Source organism: Mercenaria mercenaria, chromosome 14, assembly GCF_021730395.1.
Source record: "Mercenaria mercenaria strain notata chromosome 14, MADL_Memer_1, whole genome shotgun sequence".
Taxonomy (NCBI): Eukaryota; Metazoa; Mollusca; class Bivalvia; order Venerida; family Veneridae; genus Mercenaria; species Mercenaria mercenaria.
In genome coordinates this window covers 9,782,070-9,802,165 of record NC_069374.1, presented here as the reverse complement: position 1 = coordinate 9,802,165, position 20,096 = coordinate 9,782,070, and the positions used below count along the sequence as shown (strand labels likewise).

General features: G+C 35.6%; 2 protein-coding genes across 2 annotated transcripts; both read left to right on the top strand.

Moving 5' to 3' along the window:
• Positions 1 to 1,282: 1,282 nt before the first annotated feature.
• Positions 1,283 to 12,639, top strand: LOC123526350 (inactive C-alpha-formylglycine-generating enzyme 2-like). The gene is made up of 9 exons (XM_045305474.2): positions 1,283 to 1,436; positions 1,717 to 1,782; positions 2,222 to 2,324; positions 2,827 to 2,986; positions 3,684 to 3,834; positions 4,420 to 4,475; positions 6,388 to 6,472; positions 10,960 to 11,122; positions 11,605 to 12,639. The coding sequence occupies exons 1-9, from the start codon at positions 1,340 to 1,342 to the stop codon at positions 11,828 to 11,830; spliced, it is 1,107 nt and encodes a 368-aa protein (XP_045161409.2). The 5' UTR covers positions 1,283 to 1,339; the 3' UTR covers positions 11,831 to 12,639.
• Positions 12,640 to 12,795: 156 nt separating this feature from the next.
• Positions 12,796 to 16,272, top strand: LOC123527979 (uncharacterized). Its single transcript, XM_045307721.2, has 2 exons — positions 12,796 to 14,219; positions 14,897 to 16,272. The coding sequence occupies exon 2, from the start codon at positions 14,946 to 14,948 to the stop codon at positions 16,167 to 16,169; it is 1,224 nt and encodes a 407-aa protein (XP_045163656.2). The 5' UTR covers positions 12,796 to 14,219; positions 14,897 to 14,945; the 3' UTR covers positions 16,170 to 16,272.
• Positions 16,273 to 20,096: the final 3,824 nt, after the last annotated feature.

The window sequence follows — 20,096 nt, the reverse complement described above, 5'->3', positions numbered from 1 at the left end:
ATAGAAATACCAGTACTTTCTCCACCATTTTCTTTTTATATTTGAAGGTGGTGGTGGTGTGTGGGAGGCGGTGGTGGGGCGGGGCGGAAACACTTATGGACACGATCTACTGTATTAGAAGAAATGTCAAAATTTTAATCATTCCATCGTTTTCAGTTATTGTAATAAGTCAGTCATAAAACATTTTGCCAACTATCAGTCGGAAATATACTCCTTTAAAACAAATCCCCCATTCATGAAAAACAGCGCGTTCGATATGTAGAATATTCCAACTTTTCATTAAACCAATCATTATACGACCATAGTTTTTCATATCTATTATTCTTTTTCAACAAATAAAAACAAGTACTCTAAATGTCACCCGAATATCTGTCATTCCTGTGACAGTGTGTTGGGTCGAGTACTTCAGAAAGCCTGTCATATCTATCTTAAATGATGTTACAGGTGCAAAAACAGGGTATGGAAACTACCTTAAAAATCAGGATTTAACCTTATTTCCGGAAAACCTAAGCTATGCAGTATGCAAAGAACACATCCGGTCCCTGATCTTGCATTATCCTACCACTTAAATAGTAAATGTTTTAGATATAATTTTCAATGTAAAAAGACTACCTTTAACAATTTTTTATCAGAAAATCTAGCCCAAAAATATGGAATCCATGATCACTTGATAAAACCGCTAATATTGCGTAGGTAGCGGGCGCAGTGGTCTAGTTGTTACCGTGACTACCATGGTTTACCGTTGGCTAGTACAAATGAAATCACAAACAAACATAAAAACGGTTTAAATCAGGAAATACCTGTTTTCTTTTTCTTTTTACTCTGTATATTTAACTCAGTAAAATAAAATAATTACTTAAAATAATCCAAAGATATTTCTCTTAACTATCAAACATCAATAAAGCTTATATCATGAAGAAAGAAAAGGGCTTTTACAACTATGTACTGATATTGATCACATGTACATTCGAGTGGACCTGTGAATTACTACCATTGCACCTTTGACAAGAACTATACAGTCTTCACTCAGTGCTACTCCAGCCGGTCCGACCATGTCATAAAAGTTGAAGTATTAAGGAATAAACTTTCTGTGCGTAATATCCTGAAAACTAATATAGCATGTTTTCATCAATATATTTATTACAGGATCCAGTATCATCTATTCAATAATTTCTTCGTTGCATCAGCTGTTACACGTCTAATAATTCGAGTCCACGTCTAAAAGATTATCGTAGTGTCGGATTTCATTGAATAATAATTGGCCGCCATATTAGTTTTATTCACAGATGTTGCTTCCGCTCAAACGGAGCATGCGCAATTGATTTCCTGTTGAATCAAAATGGCAGCCAGACGTGTGATGTGGATTTTTAGCATTTTTATCTATATTTTGATATTGAGATTATCCAACTGCTTCAGAAGTTTTCAAGTAGACGAATGTGAGTATTCTACTTTAATATACTTGCTTTGTACAAATACTATAATTGTATGTACGATGATGTACAAACGGTTTAAATGTAACTTCGCAGGTCGCTCAAAACACTACTTTACCCAAGAGTGTTTCGAATAAAAACTTTCGTAAAAGTGGACTAAAAGTAAAACCTTTTCATCTAAAATAAAATATGCAAAATAAGCGGTTAAACAAGGAGCTGTTTCTGTCAAAGGAATCGTAGGTCGAAGAATACGAAGATAACTAGTGTTGATGTTATTTTTTTTCAGTGCTGAAAGGGCATTATGATTTTAAAGATGTAATGAAACAGCAGTTAGGAGGCAAATTCACTGTAGGTAAGAACTAAATGACGTACTTTTAAGAACGTTAATTTTTCTTATTTTTTAGTTATGTTGGATAAAAATAAATAAACAAGAAAACTGGCAATTACAGCTAATCGACTCCTGCTGTAATTTCTGACTCGAGTACGTTTGCCTGATATCTAGTAATAAAATGTACGAATTGAAAAGATTCAGTTGCATAATACAACGTTCAATCTTGCGTTTTTATTGACGCATGATTTTACTGGACTGCTACGAGTAAAACAAATGAAACTTATTTGCCTATCCAGTTCAGATCGAAAACAAAGTTTTAAATGCAAATTTCTTATTTGAGACAAAAAATCTGTTGTTATACACTGTATATATATAAAGCCCTATATATGAAAACCACTAGATATATTTGTATGTTCTCTTTATTCACTGAAAAATTATACATGTATATATTATTAAACAGGAATAAATGATCCCAAATCTTACACTGGGGAGTATCCTGTGAGGGGCACGGAAGTGAGACCGTTCTACATGGATGTATACCCTGTTACAGTGGCACAATTTTGGTAATACTTTATTTTATAGTGAATATTTATGCGTAATTAAATTTGCATTGAGAACTATGCTGATATCTCGCGCCACGAAGAAAGAAAAACGGATGCCTTCCTTGGCACACAACGTCTGCCAGAGATTTTAAATACTTTTCTCAAACACTTCGGTAACACGCACACTGGGATATGGGCGAAGTGTTTAAAAAAAGTATTGAGAATGTGTAGCAGACACTTTGTGTTGAGGAAAGCACTAGTTTTGCTTTTCTTCGACGCTTCTTATCATCTAATTAAAATTCGTCAAGTGATACAAAAATAAATGCAAAAACCTGAACTGAGTTTTTTTCCCTATGTGCACGATACCGAAACGTGACATAGGTTGGTCAATCTGAATCATTGCTAAAACTCGACAAAAATATAAAAAAAACTTGTAAAGTCTTTTATTTTGTTTTTTATTTCATTACTTTTAAGTTGCAAATCAGTGAAATAGTAAATCTGTGTTTTATTAATCTGGAAACAGGAAATTTAAAATGCATAAGAAATACTTCATAACGTCTGCTGAGAAGAAAGGTTATAGCTGGGTACTTGCAAACCATGTTAGTGACCATGTAAAAAAGAGGTGGAGCGCGGAATCAGCTGACCCGTGGTGGCTTGCAGTAAAGGGAGCACAGTGGGATAGGGTAAGTCTGTTGGGATAGGGTAAGTCCGTTTTGAAAAAATCAAAACTTTGAATACAAATGATATAGCTTTGAAGGTACATATAGTCTGTCGAGAGGCTGATAAAGCCCTAACAGTAACAAGACTAAGTTCCGGTCCTTGTTCTTTTTTTATTTTCATTATCTCTATGATTTTTTCACGCTTACGTTCAGCAATACTCACTGAGTTGTAGCCTCTAGTCAATACTACTCCGGCTATGATTGCCGATATACCCCGGTATTTTTCGTTCGGTTTCGTGTTTCTCCGTACTCAGTTTCGGCATTCTCCGGTTGATATGTCCGAATGATGCCGAAAACAAGCGTACGAGATTACGTAATCACACGGAAATTACCGAGTGGGTCCGCTCACTGTTTAGTCAACGATATATGTTTAATAAGATCAAGCCAGACTTCATACTGATCAAGAGGGCGATAGAAACTACCAATACATGTAGAATGATTAAAAACGAAACAATTTATCAAAATAATTTATATTTGAGGGGTTTGATAACATATCTGGTAAGACAGTTTTACTTGTATACCAGTCGATACGGTCAAATTTGTGTTTTTATGTCGAATTTCAATTTTCAAATTATGTTCGGACTGTAATTCTCCATCATTTACAAGCATGTCTTATACATTTGTATCCGTTATTACTGTACATATATATTCTTGTGAGCAGCCAGAGGGCCCAGGGACACATGTTCGGGATCGCCTCGACTACCCTTTAGTTCATGTGAGTTACAGGGACGCTAAGGCATATTGTATGTGGATGGGGAAACGTCTGCCGACAGAGGAGGAGTGGGAATTTGCTGCCAGAGGTCAACTGAGAGGTAACAATGGCAACCGGTGTAATTTTTAAAGGGGCGTATCTCCAAATTTATTTAAAAAATCCAAATTAATAAAACATTTTCTCTAGTTAGTTAATATAAAAAGGTCTATAACTCTAAGACATCTTCAATGATCCAATATGTGAATGTGGATGTGTGCCAGAGGTCAACTGAGAGGTAACAATGGCAACCGGTGTAATTTTTAAAGGGGCTAACTCCAAATTTTATTAATATTTTACGGGTGTATATAGACCTAAAACCGAAACTATTAGTGAGCAATTTCTACTAATAAAAATGTCAATATATGTAATATGTAAAAATATGTAATACTTTGATCAGTTGTTATATCTCTAAGAAAGATATCGTTATACTGCCCTTGTCGGATGTTCATTCATAGTATACTAACATCGTTAATTAAACTGCTGTAAAAGGTAAAACGAAAAAGCATTATTAATCAAGACTATGAATCAATGGATCATAGTACATGCTGTAAGGAAGTTTGGTCCCAAATACAGAAAAATAAGTTGGAGGAAAATAGTTCGTGGCTATATATATGCCATTGTTCCCTAATAATATTTTATCACACAGGGGTGCAGTACCCGTGGGGTGACAGATACAAGAAGCTTAGGATGAATGTTTGGCATGTAAGTCAATGCAATATTTTTTGGCAAATTGACCATGTTTTACTAGCTCAGTTTAACTGTTTTCAGAGTCAGCTATTAGTATACAAGTAGGTAGATGGTCCGGTATCCGACGTCTATCACCCTGTGTTAACACTTTCACGTAGCATCTGTAGCATAGACCTCTTCTGGCATAGACCTCTCCTGGCATAGACCTCTCCTGGCATTGACCTCTCCTGGCATAGACCTCTCCTGGCATATACTTCTCCTGGCATAGACCTCTCCTGACATAGACCTCTCCTGGCATAGACCTCTCCTGGCATAGACCTCTCTCGGCATAGACCTCTCCCGGCATAGACCTCTCCCGGCATAGACCTCTCCCGGCATAGACCTCTCCTGGCATAGACCTCTCCCGGCATAGACCTCTCCTGGCATAGACCTCTCGAGTTTCTTTCCGCTTGACGCCTTTTAGGGGCCGCAAGATAGTTAAACGACTTACCAAACTTTTGGATCTTCACCAAACTTTTGTTGAAGAAACCTTGCATAGACTCCTCTCAGGTTTATTCAAACGGTTCTGTTTGACAACTGACGCTAGAGCTAAAAACAGAAAATTCTTTTAAAGGCTTGTTATCACGAACAGCATAACGGGTCTTCTCAAACTTTCGCCTGGAGATCCTTTCATAGACTTCTCCCAGGTTTGTTCACATAGTTTAGGTTTGAGACCACCAATTGTTTTCCCATAGACTTACGTTGTAACATTATGGCGTGTACGGCCTTCCATACATCGAAACATGTATATCTATTTACAAGTTTTTCAAGAACTATCTGAGTTCTACCATAATATCGGACGAAAAACATATGAATAGTGATACTTTATTTAAGTAATTTTTGTGTGAATGAGATGATCCCCTGTTTACATCATTGACATGGCGGGAGAAATTCGTTTGATAAAACTTTTTTTCAATACACATAAAATGTAGCAAATTTTGTCAAAATGTATAATAAAATTCTGTAAATGCAGTGAAAAATATCAATTTTGAAAAAAAATCACTTCCTGTGTTTGTTTACATGAATGACCAATCAGAACGCACAGACGTTACCTTATTCTCAGGTATACACTTACCTCATTCCCAGTAAGTCCCTGTACTTTTTTAAATTGGTGGTCTCTGACCTTTAGCCTGATCCATTTTTGGGTCGCCATAGCTAAAATTAGTAGAAGAAAAAACATTAAAACGACTTCTTCAGAACTGCTTGATGGATCCTCACCAAACCTGGTCTGTAGCATTCTTATATAGACGATTTTTCTCAAAACGTCTTGTGATTATCTGATAGTCTACACTATTAGGGATCGTTTGAGCTTCAAAAACACCTTAAACCGCTTGATAGATGATCCCCAAACTTGGTCAAAATCATTCTCAGAAGTTAGTAAGAGCAAATGCCACCGTTTGACTGTCTCTTTCTTATCAGAGTAATATTTATCATATTCCGGGATGAAAGTGGTTTTTTTTTCACTAAACAAATTTTCGCATTTATTAAACAGCGTGTCATGACATCAGGATCAAGGTCTGGCGATCTTCTGTATGGCAATCATGGGTCTTTTGTTTAAAAACTTAACAGTGATTAACGTTTTCAATTATTCTTATTTGCTGAATGGTTGCAGCATAATTATATTAATAAAATGCATAATTGAGCCGTGCCATGAGAAAACCAACATAGTGGCTTTGCGACCAGCATGGATCCAGACCAGCCTGCGCATCCGCGCAGTCTGGTCAGGATCAATGCTGTTCGCTTTCAAAGCCTATAGGAATTACAGATACTGTTAGCGAACAGCATGGATGCTGACCAGACTGCGCGGATTTGCAGGCTGGTCTGGCACCATGCTGGTCGCAAAGCCACTATGTTGGTTTTCTCATGGTACGGCTCATATTTATTTCAGGGTAAATTTCCGGACGAGGATAAAGGTCATGATGGCTGGAAGTCTTTATCTCCAGTTGATGCTTTTCCCGCACAAAATAACCAAAGTAAGTACAAACTTAAAAATACACCTAGCACAACACATCCAAAGTAAATTAACTCACAATGTATCAATCAATAAATATAAAAGTGAGTTAACTCACAATGTATACCTAGCATGAAATGATCGAATTATATGCTAACAATGTACTTAGTGCATAGGATAACGAAAGTAAATAAACTCAAAACGTTTCCGTACCCAAGTGAGTGAACGTACAACTTATCTTGTACAAGACAACTAAAGTAAGTTAACTTACACTGTATATAGCACAGCATCACCGAAGTAAGGTACGTGAGTTAACTTGAAAATGTAACTAACACAGGATAACCCGAGTAAGTTAAGTCACAATATATATATATAGTACAAGTCAACCAAAGTAAGTTAATTAAAAATTTGTCTAGCACAAAATACCGAAATGAGTTAACTTGCAATGTACGGTAGGTAGCATAGGATAACGAAAGTAACTTAACTCACAATGTACCTAGCACAACATAACTAAGTTAACTCACAATGTACCTAGCACAACATAACTAAGTTAACTCACAATGTACCTAGCACAACATAACTAACTTAACTCACAATGTACCTAGCACAACATAACTAAGTTAACTCACCATGTACCTAGCACAACATAACTAAGTTAACTCACAATGTACCTAGCACAACATAACTAAGTTAACTCACCATGTACCTAGCACACAAACATATCAAACTAACTTAAACTCACAATGTACCTAGCACAACATAACTAATTAACTCACAATGTACCACCTACGCACAACCTAGCACAACATAACTAAGTTAACTCACAATGTACCTAGCACAACATAACTAACTTAACTCACAATGTACCTAGCACAACATAACTAACTTAACTCACAATGTACCTAGCACAACATAACTAAGTTAACTCACAATGTACCTAGCACAACATAACTAACTTAACTCACAATGTACCTAGCACAACATAACTAAGTTAACTCACAATGTACCTAGCACAACATAACTAAGTTAACTCACCATGTATCTCGCACGAGATACTCATGGAAATACTCAAGTGAGTTAACTTGCAATGTATCTAGCACAAAATAACCAAAGTAAGTTAACTCAAAAAGCAAGTTAACTCTCATATTCATCTATCATAGCCAAAATAAGTTAAATCACAGATGTACCAACCGCATATCATATTCAAACATATCATAGTAAAGAAACTCACGCTGCACCTGAAATAAGGTAACTCAACAGAATATCCAAAGTAAGTATCTAAAGCAGGCTAACCAAAGTAAGTTCATTACGTCATGTACGTATCTAAAGCAGACTAACCAAAGTAAGTTCATTACGTCATGTACGTATCTAAAGCAGGCTAACCAAAGTAAGTTCATTACGTCATGAACGTATCTAACGCAGACTAACCAAAGTAAGTTCATTACGTCATGTACGTATCTAAAGCAGACTAACCAAAGTAAGTTCATTACGTCATGTACGTATCTAAAGCAGACTAACCAAAGTAAGATCATTACGTCATGTACGTATCTAAAGCAGACTAACCAATGTAAGTTCATAACGCCATGTACGTATCTAAAGCAGACTAACCAAAGTAAGTTCATTACGTCATTTACGTATCTAAAGCAGACTAACCAAAGTAAGTTCATTACGTCATTTACGTATCTAAAGCAGACTAACCAAAGTAAGTTCATTACGTCATGTACGTATCTAACGCAGACTAACCAATGTAAGTTCATTACGTCATGTACGTATCTAAAGCAGACTAACCAAAGTAAGTTCATTACGTCATGTACGTATCTTAAGCAGACTAACCAAAGTAAGTTCATTACGTCATGTACGTATCTAAAGCAGACTAACCAAAGTAAGTTCAAGTAATTTCATTACGTTATGTACCTATCTAACGCAGACTAACCAATGTAAGTTCATTACGTCATGTACGTATCTAAAGCAGACTAACCAATGTAAGTTCATTACGTCATGTACGTATCTAAAGCAGACTAACCAAAGTAAGTTCATTACGTCATGTACGTATCTAAAGCAGACTAACCAAAGTAAGTTCATTACGTCATGTACGTATCTAAAGCAGGGTAACCAAAGTAAGTTCATTACGTCATTTACGTATCTAAAGCAGACTAACCAAAGTATGTTCATTACGTCATGTACGTATCTAAAGCAGACTAACCAAAGTAAGTTCAAGTAAGTTCATTACGTTATGTACATATCTAACGCAGACTAACCAGTGTAAGTTCATTACGTCATGTACGTATCTAAAGCAGGCTAACCAAAGTAAGTTCATTACGTCATGTACGTATCTAAAGCAGACTAACCAAAGTAAGTTCATTACGTCATTTACGTATCTAAAGCAGGCTAACCAAAGTAAGTTCATTACGTCATGTACGTATCTAAAGCAGACTAACCAAAGTAAGTTCATTACGTCATTTACGTATCTAAAGCAGACTAACCAAAGTAAGTTCATTACGTCATGTACGTATCTAAAGCAGACTAACCAAAGTAAGTTCATTACGTCATGTACGTATCTAAAGCAGACTAACCAAAGTAAGTTCATTACGTCATGTTCGTATCTAAAGCAGACTAACCAAAGTAAGTTCATTACGTCATGTACGTATCTAAAGCAGACTAACCAAAGTAAGTTCATTACGTCATTTACGTATCTAAAGCTGACTATCCAAAATAAGTTCAAGTAAGTTCATTACGTTATGTACATATGTAACGCAGACTAACCAATGTAAGTTCATTACGTCATGTACGTATCTAAAGCAGACTAACCAAAGTAAGTTCATTACGTCATGTACGTATCTAAAGCAGACTAACCAAAGTAAGTTCATTACGTCATGTACGTATCTAAAGCAGACTAACCAAAGTAAGTTCATTACGTCATGTACGTATCTAAAGCAGGCTAACCAAAGTAAGTTCATTACGTCATTTACGTATATCTAAAGCAGACTAACAAAAGTAAGTTCATTACGTCATGTACGTATCTAAAGCAGACTAACCAAAGTAAGTTCAAGTAAGTTCATTACGTTATGTACATATCTAACGCAGACTAACCATTGTAAGTTTATACGTCATGTACGTATCTAAAGCAGACTAACCAAAGTAAGTTCATTACGTCATGTACGTATCTAAAGCAGGCTAACCAAAGTAAGTTCATTACGTCATTTACGTATCTAAAGCAGGCTAACCAAAGAAAGTTCATTACGTCATGTACGTATCTAAAGCAGGCTAACCAAAGTAAGTTCATTACGTCATGTACGTATCTAAAGCACGCTAACCAAAGTAAGTTCATTACGTCATCGTACAGCTACTACCAAGTAATCATATCATGTACGTATCTAAAACGACAACAGTAAGTTCATTACGTCATGTACGTATCTAAAGCAGACTAACCAAAGTAAGTTCATTACGTCATTTACGTATCTAAAGCAGGCTAACCAAAGTAAGTTCATTACGTCATGTACGTATCTAACGCAGGCTAACCAAAGTAAGTTCATTACGTCATGTACGTATCTAACGCAGGCTAACCAAAGTAAGTTCATTACGTCATGTACGTATCTAACGCAGGCTAACCAAAGTAAGTTCATTACGTCATGTACGTATCTAAAGCAGGCTAACCAAAGTAAGTTCATTACGTCATGTACGTATCTAACGCAAGCTAACCAAAGTAAGTTCATTACGTCATGTACGTATCTAAAGCAGGCTAACCAAAGTAAGTTCATTACGTCATGTACGTATCTAAAGCAGGGTAACCAAAGTAAGTTCATTACGTCATGTACGTATCTAAAGCAGGGTAACCAAAGTAAGTTCATTACGTCATGTACGTATCTAAAGCAGACTAACCAAAGTAAGTTCATTACGTCATGTACGTATCTAAAGCAGGCTAACCAAAGTAAGTTCATTACGTCATGTACGTATCTAACGCAGGCTAACCAAAGTAAGTTCATTACGTCATGTACGTATCTAAAGCAGACTAACCAAAGTAAGTTCAAGTAAGTTCATTACGTTATGTACATATCTAACGCAGACTAACCAAAGTAAGTTCATTACGTCATGTACGTATCTAAAGCAGTCTAACCAATGTAAGTTAATTAACTCATATTTGAATCTAACGCAGAAGAACCTTCAGGAGTGCATTAACTCACATATACATGCATGTATGATTAAATACTCCACATATGTATAAAGCACAGACTAACAACACTAACTGTTTTCTTTCACTTGCGTGTATCTTGCACAGAATAACAAAAGCTTCGATTTTCTCCGCCAATTTGTTTCGTATTATATCTAATGGGGAGGGCCGTTATCTGACGGAGAACTTGTAGCCCGACCCATTTGCTTATTTATTTGTGTTTGTAAAATTGTTTATATTCTTGTAAATATTGGGTGAACAATAAAATATGTTTAAACTAAACAGAATGATACAACAAATTGCATGTATCTTAAATTAATCATATAGTGTGATTATTTTAGGTATGTTCGACATGCTAGGCAACGTGTGGGAATGGACAAGCACGCGGTATTACGAGAGAGTTGTGGACAGAAAACTACAGGATCTAAAATATGTCCTTAAAGGCGGGTCATACATGGACACAAGAGACGGCTCATATAACTACGTTGTTCGGACTGCCAATAGGTAAAACTGAGAAAATGTTTGTTTTTATTCTAGTATATCATATACTAGTTACATGTATAATTTTTGTAAAAATAACTATAGTCCAATCAATACAAATTCAAACTGAAATACTGTTGAAAAACGGTGTTAAACCCAAAACAACACAAAAATCAAACAGAATAGGAGCTTAAGAAACGAACTGTAGAAATAAACTATATGAGCGCGATAGTACCAGTAACTCGAGGTATCGCTTTTCATACTAATACTACAGACCCTTGTAAGAGATACGTGTGGACATCCCGACTTATATAGATAACATACAGCTTACAATGATTTTATATTGATGGTGAAACTTGACAGTCGTTCGAAGTGACAACCATTTATCTTTGTGCGGGATTCTAAAATCTTACTTGACATTTGGGAACAGTGTCTTACTGTAACAATTTGCAAACAGACACAACTTTCTTTCAGTTCTATAGTATTAAATAAAACTGTTATTACAGAATGGGCCAGGAACCAACGTATTCTGCACATAACGTTGGTTTCCGGTGTGCGGCTAGCGCTCCCCACCTAATGGAAGATCTCAGAAGGAAAAACACAAAGTACGATAGAACGACACCGGCGCCTAAACGGAAACGGGGACCTGTGCTACATCGCAAGCCAGATTTGAATAAAACTACAAAGCGAAAAGCAGACAGAGAAAAAATCCTGAGAAAAGAAGAATTGTGATGAAATTGGGGATGAAATAATTAAGAATAAATTAGAACGGGACAGCATGAAACGAACAATTTAATTTTACACATTCTTTTAATACCATTTATGTAACATGAATTATGTTATATGTTTCATGCCGTGTAGATAACATTTTTATATATATTTTTGCGAGTGTTTCTCCTAACAAGAGACCAGAATGTCATTATTCCACACATGAACTATTAATAAAGAAGTGTGTTTATATTCTGTGGATCGCTCATATAACCACAATGATAGTTCTACCTTTTATTCTGAAACAAATTATTAATCGTTAAACCACTATGTAAACAGGTACGAGTGAAACAATATGGCCGGTTATACTGTCATTGTATGCATACAGACATTAAATAGAAAAATGGCGTGGAAAAAAGGGCATAATGGCGGATACAAATAGTCCTCAGTTTTTGCTCTGTAGAGCTGTTTTCCTTATTTTCTTTGCATTTTTTTTTTGTGCTAAAATCACATGACAGATCTCTGCTTGACATGTAGGTAGCATTTTGATGATGAAATAACAACATGACAGAATTTTTCATGGAGACGTAGATCATACACCACCACTATAATTTGGGGTCTCATTTTTTAGCTGATTTTGCAGTTTTTGTATTTGACTGAATTTTTTTTTTTTTTTTTGCATCAAACATGACTCCCACTTTCTTTTGATTTCTCTTCAGCAATAACGATATTCTTTAAGAAAATGTAAGCTACAGACATTTAAAGTGGGTCCCGATGTGTGCTGCGGCCATTAGAAATGTGTCAATGTTATACAGAATAAAGAATAACTGCTATTTAGTGTGTTGTAACCTGAACAGATGTGTTGGCTTTTATGGACCAACCATTAAGACCAGTAATTATGCATACATATTTATGTAAACGTATCGATGGTAGTGATTTAGGACATTATCGCTTGTCGCATTGTGGAATATTTTTCACCCATACCTGTTCAACGGAAAAAAAAAATATTTTGTCGGAAATAAAGAAGAACCCAGAATTTTCACACAGATGCTCCGGAAAGACACATCTGTTAAACAAATGATTAAGATTTTTTGTAGATTGTTAATAAACAAAGACATCTGTGTGTAACTTTGGATTTTGACAAATCTTTCAGACTGAAATAGGGATTTTCTAAACAAATAACGGTCGTTTTAAGACCAGAAATTGTAAATATGCGCCATTTTCGTTCCTTTACAAAACTATCAAGTTGATATGAAAGATTTGGCCTCCTATCAGTAGAAATCAAAGAAGAAATGTTTTCATCGGGGTTATTTGTCAGTCGGGCGTCGGGATACATCTTTATTCTCTTCCACTTTATTAAACTCATCAACCATTTCATTTTTCACATTCTTCTTTTCTCGGCTTTTTACCAAGTCTTTTTGTTTGGTAACAGGAACAACTCTAAGCTCGGCTCGATTGGCTGATTCCTGTCAAAGTCCTTTAAAGTATGAAGAAAAATAGGATGGAGTGCCATTCAATTAAAGTCTTCAACTGAAGTTATCCTTAACTGTTGTCACTTTAAAAAAAAAAGGTCCAAAAATGTTTCCTAAGTTTTTGTGCAAAAATAAAGTTTTGACAGTGGCGGTTTACATTCAACTGATCTTCTTATCATTTCAATCAGTAAAATTTTACCCTTGATTTATGATTCAAATATAATGAAATATTACGGTTCAAACTTGTCCGCGTACTTACTTGCAAAAGTTTTCCGCAATGCACCTATTTTCGAATAATTGTAATAGTGACTTAGAAAGACTCCCCGTACATGGACTCAGTGTTTTTACATTTTCTGGTCTTTTGTGATCATAGAGTCCATAAAATGCTACTGCAAAATAGAAACCCGCTTACGCCCACGGGTGACGCACATTTCATTAACTCAGCCAAACCGAGTTTACTATGTATTTGCATGGTGCTTTCGATGTTCCAAATAAATTTATTTCACATTTATATCGCACAATTTAAAATAAAGACACAGGTGTTTACAAAATAGCCGTCGGATATGTAAACTATATAGAGAGTTTATTCAAATTTGTTCGCATTTTAAATAGGCAAGCCTGCCTTACGCGGGTAGCAATTACCTTTAATGTGACTTAATAATGTCCCCTCCCATCGATCGTTGATGTTTATGCTTTGATTACTCAATCATTAGAAATAGTCCAGGGTAGGATCTTGTAAGTCTGGTAAAACGGGGATATCGCTCATTTCGGGGATAATTTTTTCGAATGGATGGCAAAGTAATTTTTAGAGAAGCCGAAGGAATGGATATTTGTTTCAGATTTTTTAGCGTCTGGCAGTCTTTAAGACAACTTCCGCAGAAAAAGTTGGTTTCCCGAACTTCCGACAAGCGCCATGGGCAACTCCGTCCACATCCGTTAATGTAAGTATACCCTTCATAAAATTAATGCATGACTTTTACCATTTTTCAGCACATGCCTGTCAGGGATTTTGGTAAAACAGCTTAAAAATATGGATACAAAGTGAAACGAGTATATATTTGTGTATATCTTTCAATTCAATTTCATTAAATATTGTGTATTTTAAGTTTATTCATTCAAATAATGTTGATTCGTGCATTTGACTTAATTATAATGTGAAAATTTTTAACCAGGGTGGGTAATGCAGATGTAAATACAAATGTACTCATAACACATTTCAGACTGTATAAATTGTGCTTGCAAATATTCGGTGACATTTTATACAAATGCACTGATGCATTAGAAAAACTGTAAAGAAGATTTCAAGACACTAGCTAGCAGGCAGTGTTTTCAGTGTATCCACTTCTGCGCAAACCAGACAAAACTATACACTGTTTGAAAAAAATAATTTGGTGTACTTTAAATAGAATAAAAACGGTTGAATGTATATTTAAGTCAAAAAGTATGAAACAGAACACAATTGGATTTCCATAGTGCAAATCTTAAATGAATGAAAAAAAAAAAGAACAATTTATTTGATATATATTTTCAAGTTCTAAGAGCGTTTAATTATTTATCTTTTAATACGATTTTTGTCCTTTTTTTTCAGTCCAAATTTTAATGTAATTTTATTTTATAGGTGAAATTAGTACTACCTTATCCCGTCAGTATGGTTGAAGTTAATAGGCATGGCAATGACAAACAACACTGAATTCCCATACCATACATTAGATGAAATCGCCGGAATCCCTACGACAGTCACTGATGACACGAAAAAGGTTGCAAGTGGCTTCATCAATCTACTGGTTCCTCCGATTCTTATCACTATCGGTGTCACGTGCAATATGATGACCATTTTAACCATGCGCACAAAGTACTTCCGGAATGTATCAACATCCGTTTATCTGAAAGCAGGAGCATTTAATGATGTGTTAGCACTTTTAATTTCACTGTCTGCACATTGGTTGTACGTAAATTTTCCGGAAGTATATGTCAGGACTGACTCCTCAGATCTTATGTGCAAATTTTTCAACTTTTACGGAAGTGGAAATAACGACCTTGGAATTTTAATTATAGCTATAATGACAGCAGAAAGGGCGTTTGTGATTGGTTCGCCATTCGGGGCAGTAAGAGTTTGTTCTGTAAAACGAGCATGGAAAATTATGATTGGAACGATAGTATTTGTCATTCTGAAAGAATGCCATTTTCTTATTTCATCAGACATTGTTCCCGCAGAAAGAACTGACCGACTGTGTGACGTGTTTCCGGAAAGAAGGTCAGATGAATATCAAGTTTTCTATGATGACATTTGGCCTTGGATAAATCTAGGATACGTTTTAATTTGTGGTATAGCTATTATGGTCAGTAATTGCATTATTTTATTCTATGTGCGTCGGTCAGCAGGCGACAAATTCAAAGGAGGTCAAACGTGGCGCCATTTGGTGCCAATGTTAATCGGAGAGTCAGTTTTGGTGATAGTTCTGACATTTCCATTTTCTCTTCATTTGGCTTTACTTGCAATCCGACTGAAATATGATTCGACTATTTACACTGACGCTGAGAAAGCTGCAGCCGAAAATCTCGTATTTAACATGACATTTTATATGCTATATTCAAATAAATGTGCCAACTTTTTCATGTACTGTGTAACCGGAAGTAGATTCAGGGAAGGTTTGAGCGTTGCGCTTATTGATTTTTTCTGTAACAAGAAACTAAAAGAGAAAGTGAAATCAAGATCTTCCCTTGTGGTTTCAACAATAACACCAAAAGTGTTTTCTAACAAGGAAACAGAGTCAAGGAGACGATGTAACTGTTCAAAAAGCTCGTGCTGCGAATCAGACGATTCTGACGCGCCGTATGATATCATTGAGTTAGCAGAAAAGACTCAGAAAAGTTATTCTGTCTATATATAACATCTGGATTTCTGAGAAAAGTAAATAAACCATTTCGGTTTGTATGTATTCCAGTTGCACCCTAGAAAATGCTTACATGTCATTTGAGAAAAGTGGTCAGTGTCATTCGACCAAGACTATTGATAATGCACCTGTCAATATTTTGCCCGCCCGGGGGAGCGGCGGGCATACACGGGACTTTAGACAGAAGACCATTCCCGACAGGCGGGAATTTGACAAACATTTTAATGTACTAACAAGGCTCTAGGGTGGGATTTAGACAAAAAAGGTTGTCCCTAGGGTGGGGATTTAGACAACAAAATTTTTGAAATGTCAAATTTCCCTGGATCAGCCCCCCCCCCCCCCCCCGGACGGGCAAAATATTGACAGGTGCATAAATCTGCAAGAAGATCCTTTCGTAGCAAAGAACGTAACCAAGCCGAAACAGCAGCATACTTGGCTTAATTCAGCCTGTTTATACATGGTTTAATTGCGTTGTTGCGTGGTTATACAATGTGCAGCATCTCTGAAACCCCAAAGTAATGCCCGTGGGATTGCGTGCAGATTGGGCGTTCTCATCATTAAAACCTGGGAACGCTTTATATATTGTAAGACTGGGGGCCAAGACTTAACTTTTTCTTCACTTATATACGGTCCGACAATTAAATTGTTAACTATGATAATGGTTATACATGTAAAGTAAAACTGATTAACATCTTTGAAACATCTTTGTTTATCAAAAATAATGCGAAATAAGAATGACATCGAGAACTTAAAGTATACCAGACAACAAAAGTTTAACTTCGGGCCATAAAATGCACAGGTCAGTCAATGATTACCATTTATTTTACAGTGACAAATTGCAGTTCCCTGTAATAAATCTGACAGCTCGACATAAGTCAAAATATCTAAATAATGTAGGACATGTTAAATGGTTTTTAGTGTATGTATGCTTTCCAATATTTATGGCCGTCGTGAATCATGTGGATTCATTTCGGTCCTATCCGCGGAAATATTTCTTTCATTTCACTCCGTGGATATTCCGGTACTTTTCGCGTAAAGGTTTTCTTTACGTTGAGTTTTAGTACTGTTGAGGTGACGTCATTTGTCATGCTACCGGCGAAGAATAATGGGAAACGTTCCTGTTTTCGTGTAAAAGGAATCCTTAACCAAAGAATTATTGTAATTATTTAGAGATGAATATCGTTATTAATCTCAAACATCGTTGAAAGAGTTCGAAGCAGTGCTGGAAAACAAACAGAAACGTGGCTTCACAAGCCGGTTTACTCATCTACTTAATTGTAATAGCGAAGTAACGACTAAATAAATGGACTCTATGCAGTATTTATTCATAATTACACGAAAAAAACGTGTAGTCATTAAGATATGTGGACCGTGAGGCAGTCAAGCAATAGAGTCGGATTTTTGTATTTCTATTTCATCTGGCAAACTGACCAGTCAATCATCTCTTTTGCTTGTGTATTGCAAGTGGTTTGCTTGAAGTACTGTACAGAACTTCCGGTCCTGAAATGTTTATAATTTTTATTTCCCCCGTCTTTGTTTCTGTTAGATACTTCCAAGGAATAACAATCCATATATTTCAAGTAGAATTTTAGTCTTGAGCCCTTTTATAAACGGAAAAGTGTCTTTATCAGAATAAAAAAGATGGTATTAATTCTAGTTTGAGTTTGTAAGAGCCGTTGAGAACGCGCCGCTCTTGTTACGTAGACATCCTCCTTCATTTTAGCCAACTCATTTCACTTGCATAAGGTAGTATGGAACGCCGCAGCTGTCTTATGTCGGGACATTTGATGTTATCATGTCATAGCGTGATGTTAACTTGTCAAAACAGTGTCTTATTATGTTTAAAAGCTATGTTATTATGTCAAGATGTGGTGTTAACTTGTCAAAACAGTGTCTTATTATGTTAAAACGCCATGTTATCTTGTTAAAGTGTCGTGTGATTTTGTCTACTGAGCTTGCTATTATGTTAAATTGCTATGTTATCTTGTCAAATTGTGGTGTTAACTTGTCAAAACAGTGTCTTATTATGTTAAAACGCTATGTTATCTTGTTATAGTGTCGTGTTATCTTGTCTACTGAGCGTGCTATTATGTTTAAAAGCTATGTTATTATGTCAAAGTGTGGTGTTAACTTGTCAAAACAGTGTCTTATTATGTCAAAAAGCTATGTTAATATGTCAAAGTGTGGTGTTAACTTGTGAAAACAGTGGCTTATTATGTCAAAAAGCTATGTTATTATGTTAAAGTGTGGTGTTAACTTGTCGAAACAGTGTCTTATTATGTCAAACAGCTATGTTATTATATCAAAGTGTGGCGTTAACTTGTCGAAAGAGTGTCTTATTATGTCAAAAAGCTATGTTATTATGTCGAAGTGCGGTGTTAACTTGTCGAAACAGTGTCTTATTATGTTGAAAAGCTATGTTATCATGTCAAAGTATGATCTTGTTTGCAGAGTGTGTTACTATGTTAAAAAGCTATGATATCTTGTAAAAGTACCGTGTGATTTTGTCTACCGAGCGTGCTATTATGTACAAAAGCTATGCTTTCTTGTCACAGTGTTGTGTTAACTTGTCAAAACAATGTCTTATTATGTTAAAATGTTATGTTATCATGTCAAAGTGCGATGTTATCATGTCAAAATGTAGTGTTAACTTGTCGAAATGGTGTCTTATTATGTTAAGTGCTATGTTATTATGTCAAAGTACCATGTGATCTTGTCTACAGAGCGTGTTATTATGTTAAAAGGTTATGTTATCATGTCAAAGTACCGTGTGATCTTGTCTACCGAGCGTGCTATTAAGTTAAAAAGCTATGTTATCTTGTCCAACTGTGGTGTTAACTTGTCAAAACAGTATTTTATTATGTTAATACGTTATATATTATTATGTCAAAGTGTGATGTTAACTTGTCCAGATAGTGTCTTATTATGTTAACTAGGCATGTTATCTTGTGTTGTGTTAACTTGTCAAAACAGTGTCTTATGTTGAATGCTATGTTATTATGTCAAAATTCCATGTGATCTTGTCTAACCAGCGTGCTATTATGTTAAAAAACTATGTTATCTTGTCAAAGTGTTGTGTTAACTTGTCAAAACTGTGTCTTATTATGTTAATATGCTATGTGATCATGTCAAAGAGTGATGTTAACTTGTCCAAATAGTATCTTATTATGTTAACTAGTCATGTTATTATGTCAAAATATGGTGTTAACTTGTCAAAACAGTGTCGTAATATGTCACAAAGCTATGTTATCTTCTTAAAGTATCATTTAATCTTGTCTAGCTTTTTTAACATAATAATACGTTCTATAGACAAGATCGCACTGTACTTTGACATACTAACATAGCTGTTTGACAAAATAAGACACTATGTGGACAAGTTAACACCATACTTTGACATAATAACATAGCTTTTTGACATAATAAGACACTGTTTTGAAAAGTTAACACAATACTTTGACATGATAACATAGTTTTTTAGCATAATAAGACATTGTTTTGACAAGTTAAGACCACACTTTGACATGATAACATGAAATGTCCCGACATAAGACAGCTGCGGCGTTCCATAAGGTAGTATATATTTCTATGTCATTTTGATTTTGAAGACAGCGTAAAGTTCAATTATCTAACTACTGGCTGACCCTTTCAACCGAAACAAGTGAGTCTATGTCGTATCAGGGGCCGCTGTAGTGGCTTCAATGGAGTGGTGCGAAAATCTATGCGGTCGATTACTATTATACCAAATTCATTTGGCTGTTTTTCGTGATAAACACGTTCAAGGTGTTTCACATACAAACGCAACCATTTAGTTTCTACCAGTACAGATACAGAGCAATCTGACCAGGACCCAGTTGTTCGAAACTTTAACAGGCAAGATCTATAAATCGCGGGGTCATGAGTTCGATCCTCGGGCGAAGCGTATGT

Excerpts from the sequence above, each read along its gene's own strand:
- LOC123526350 (XM_045305474.2), top strand. The coding sequence starts at position 1,340 with ATGGCAGCCAGACGTGTGATGTGGATTTTTAGCATTTTTATCTATATT. Across the intron at positions 2,987-3,683 it reads AGGGAGCACAGTGGGATAGG|CCAGAGGGCCCAGGGACACA; the intron begins GTAAGTCTGTTG and ends TCTTGTGAGCAG. Across the intron at positions 11,123-11,604 it reads GTTGTTCGGACTGCCAATAG|AATGGGCCAGGAACCAACGT; the intron begins GTAAAACTGAGA and ends CTGTTATTACAG.
- LOC123527979 (XM_045307721.2), top strand. The coding sequence starts at position 14,946 with ATGGCAATGACAAACAACACTGAATTCCCATACCATACATTAGATGAA.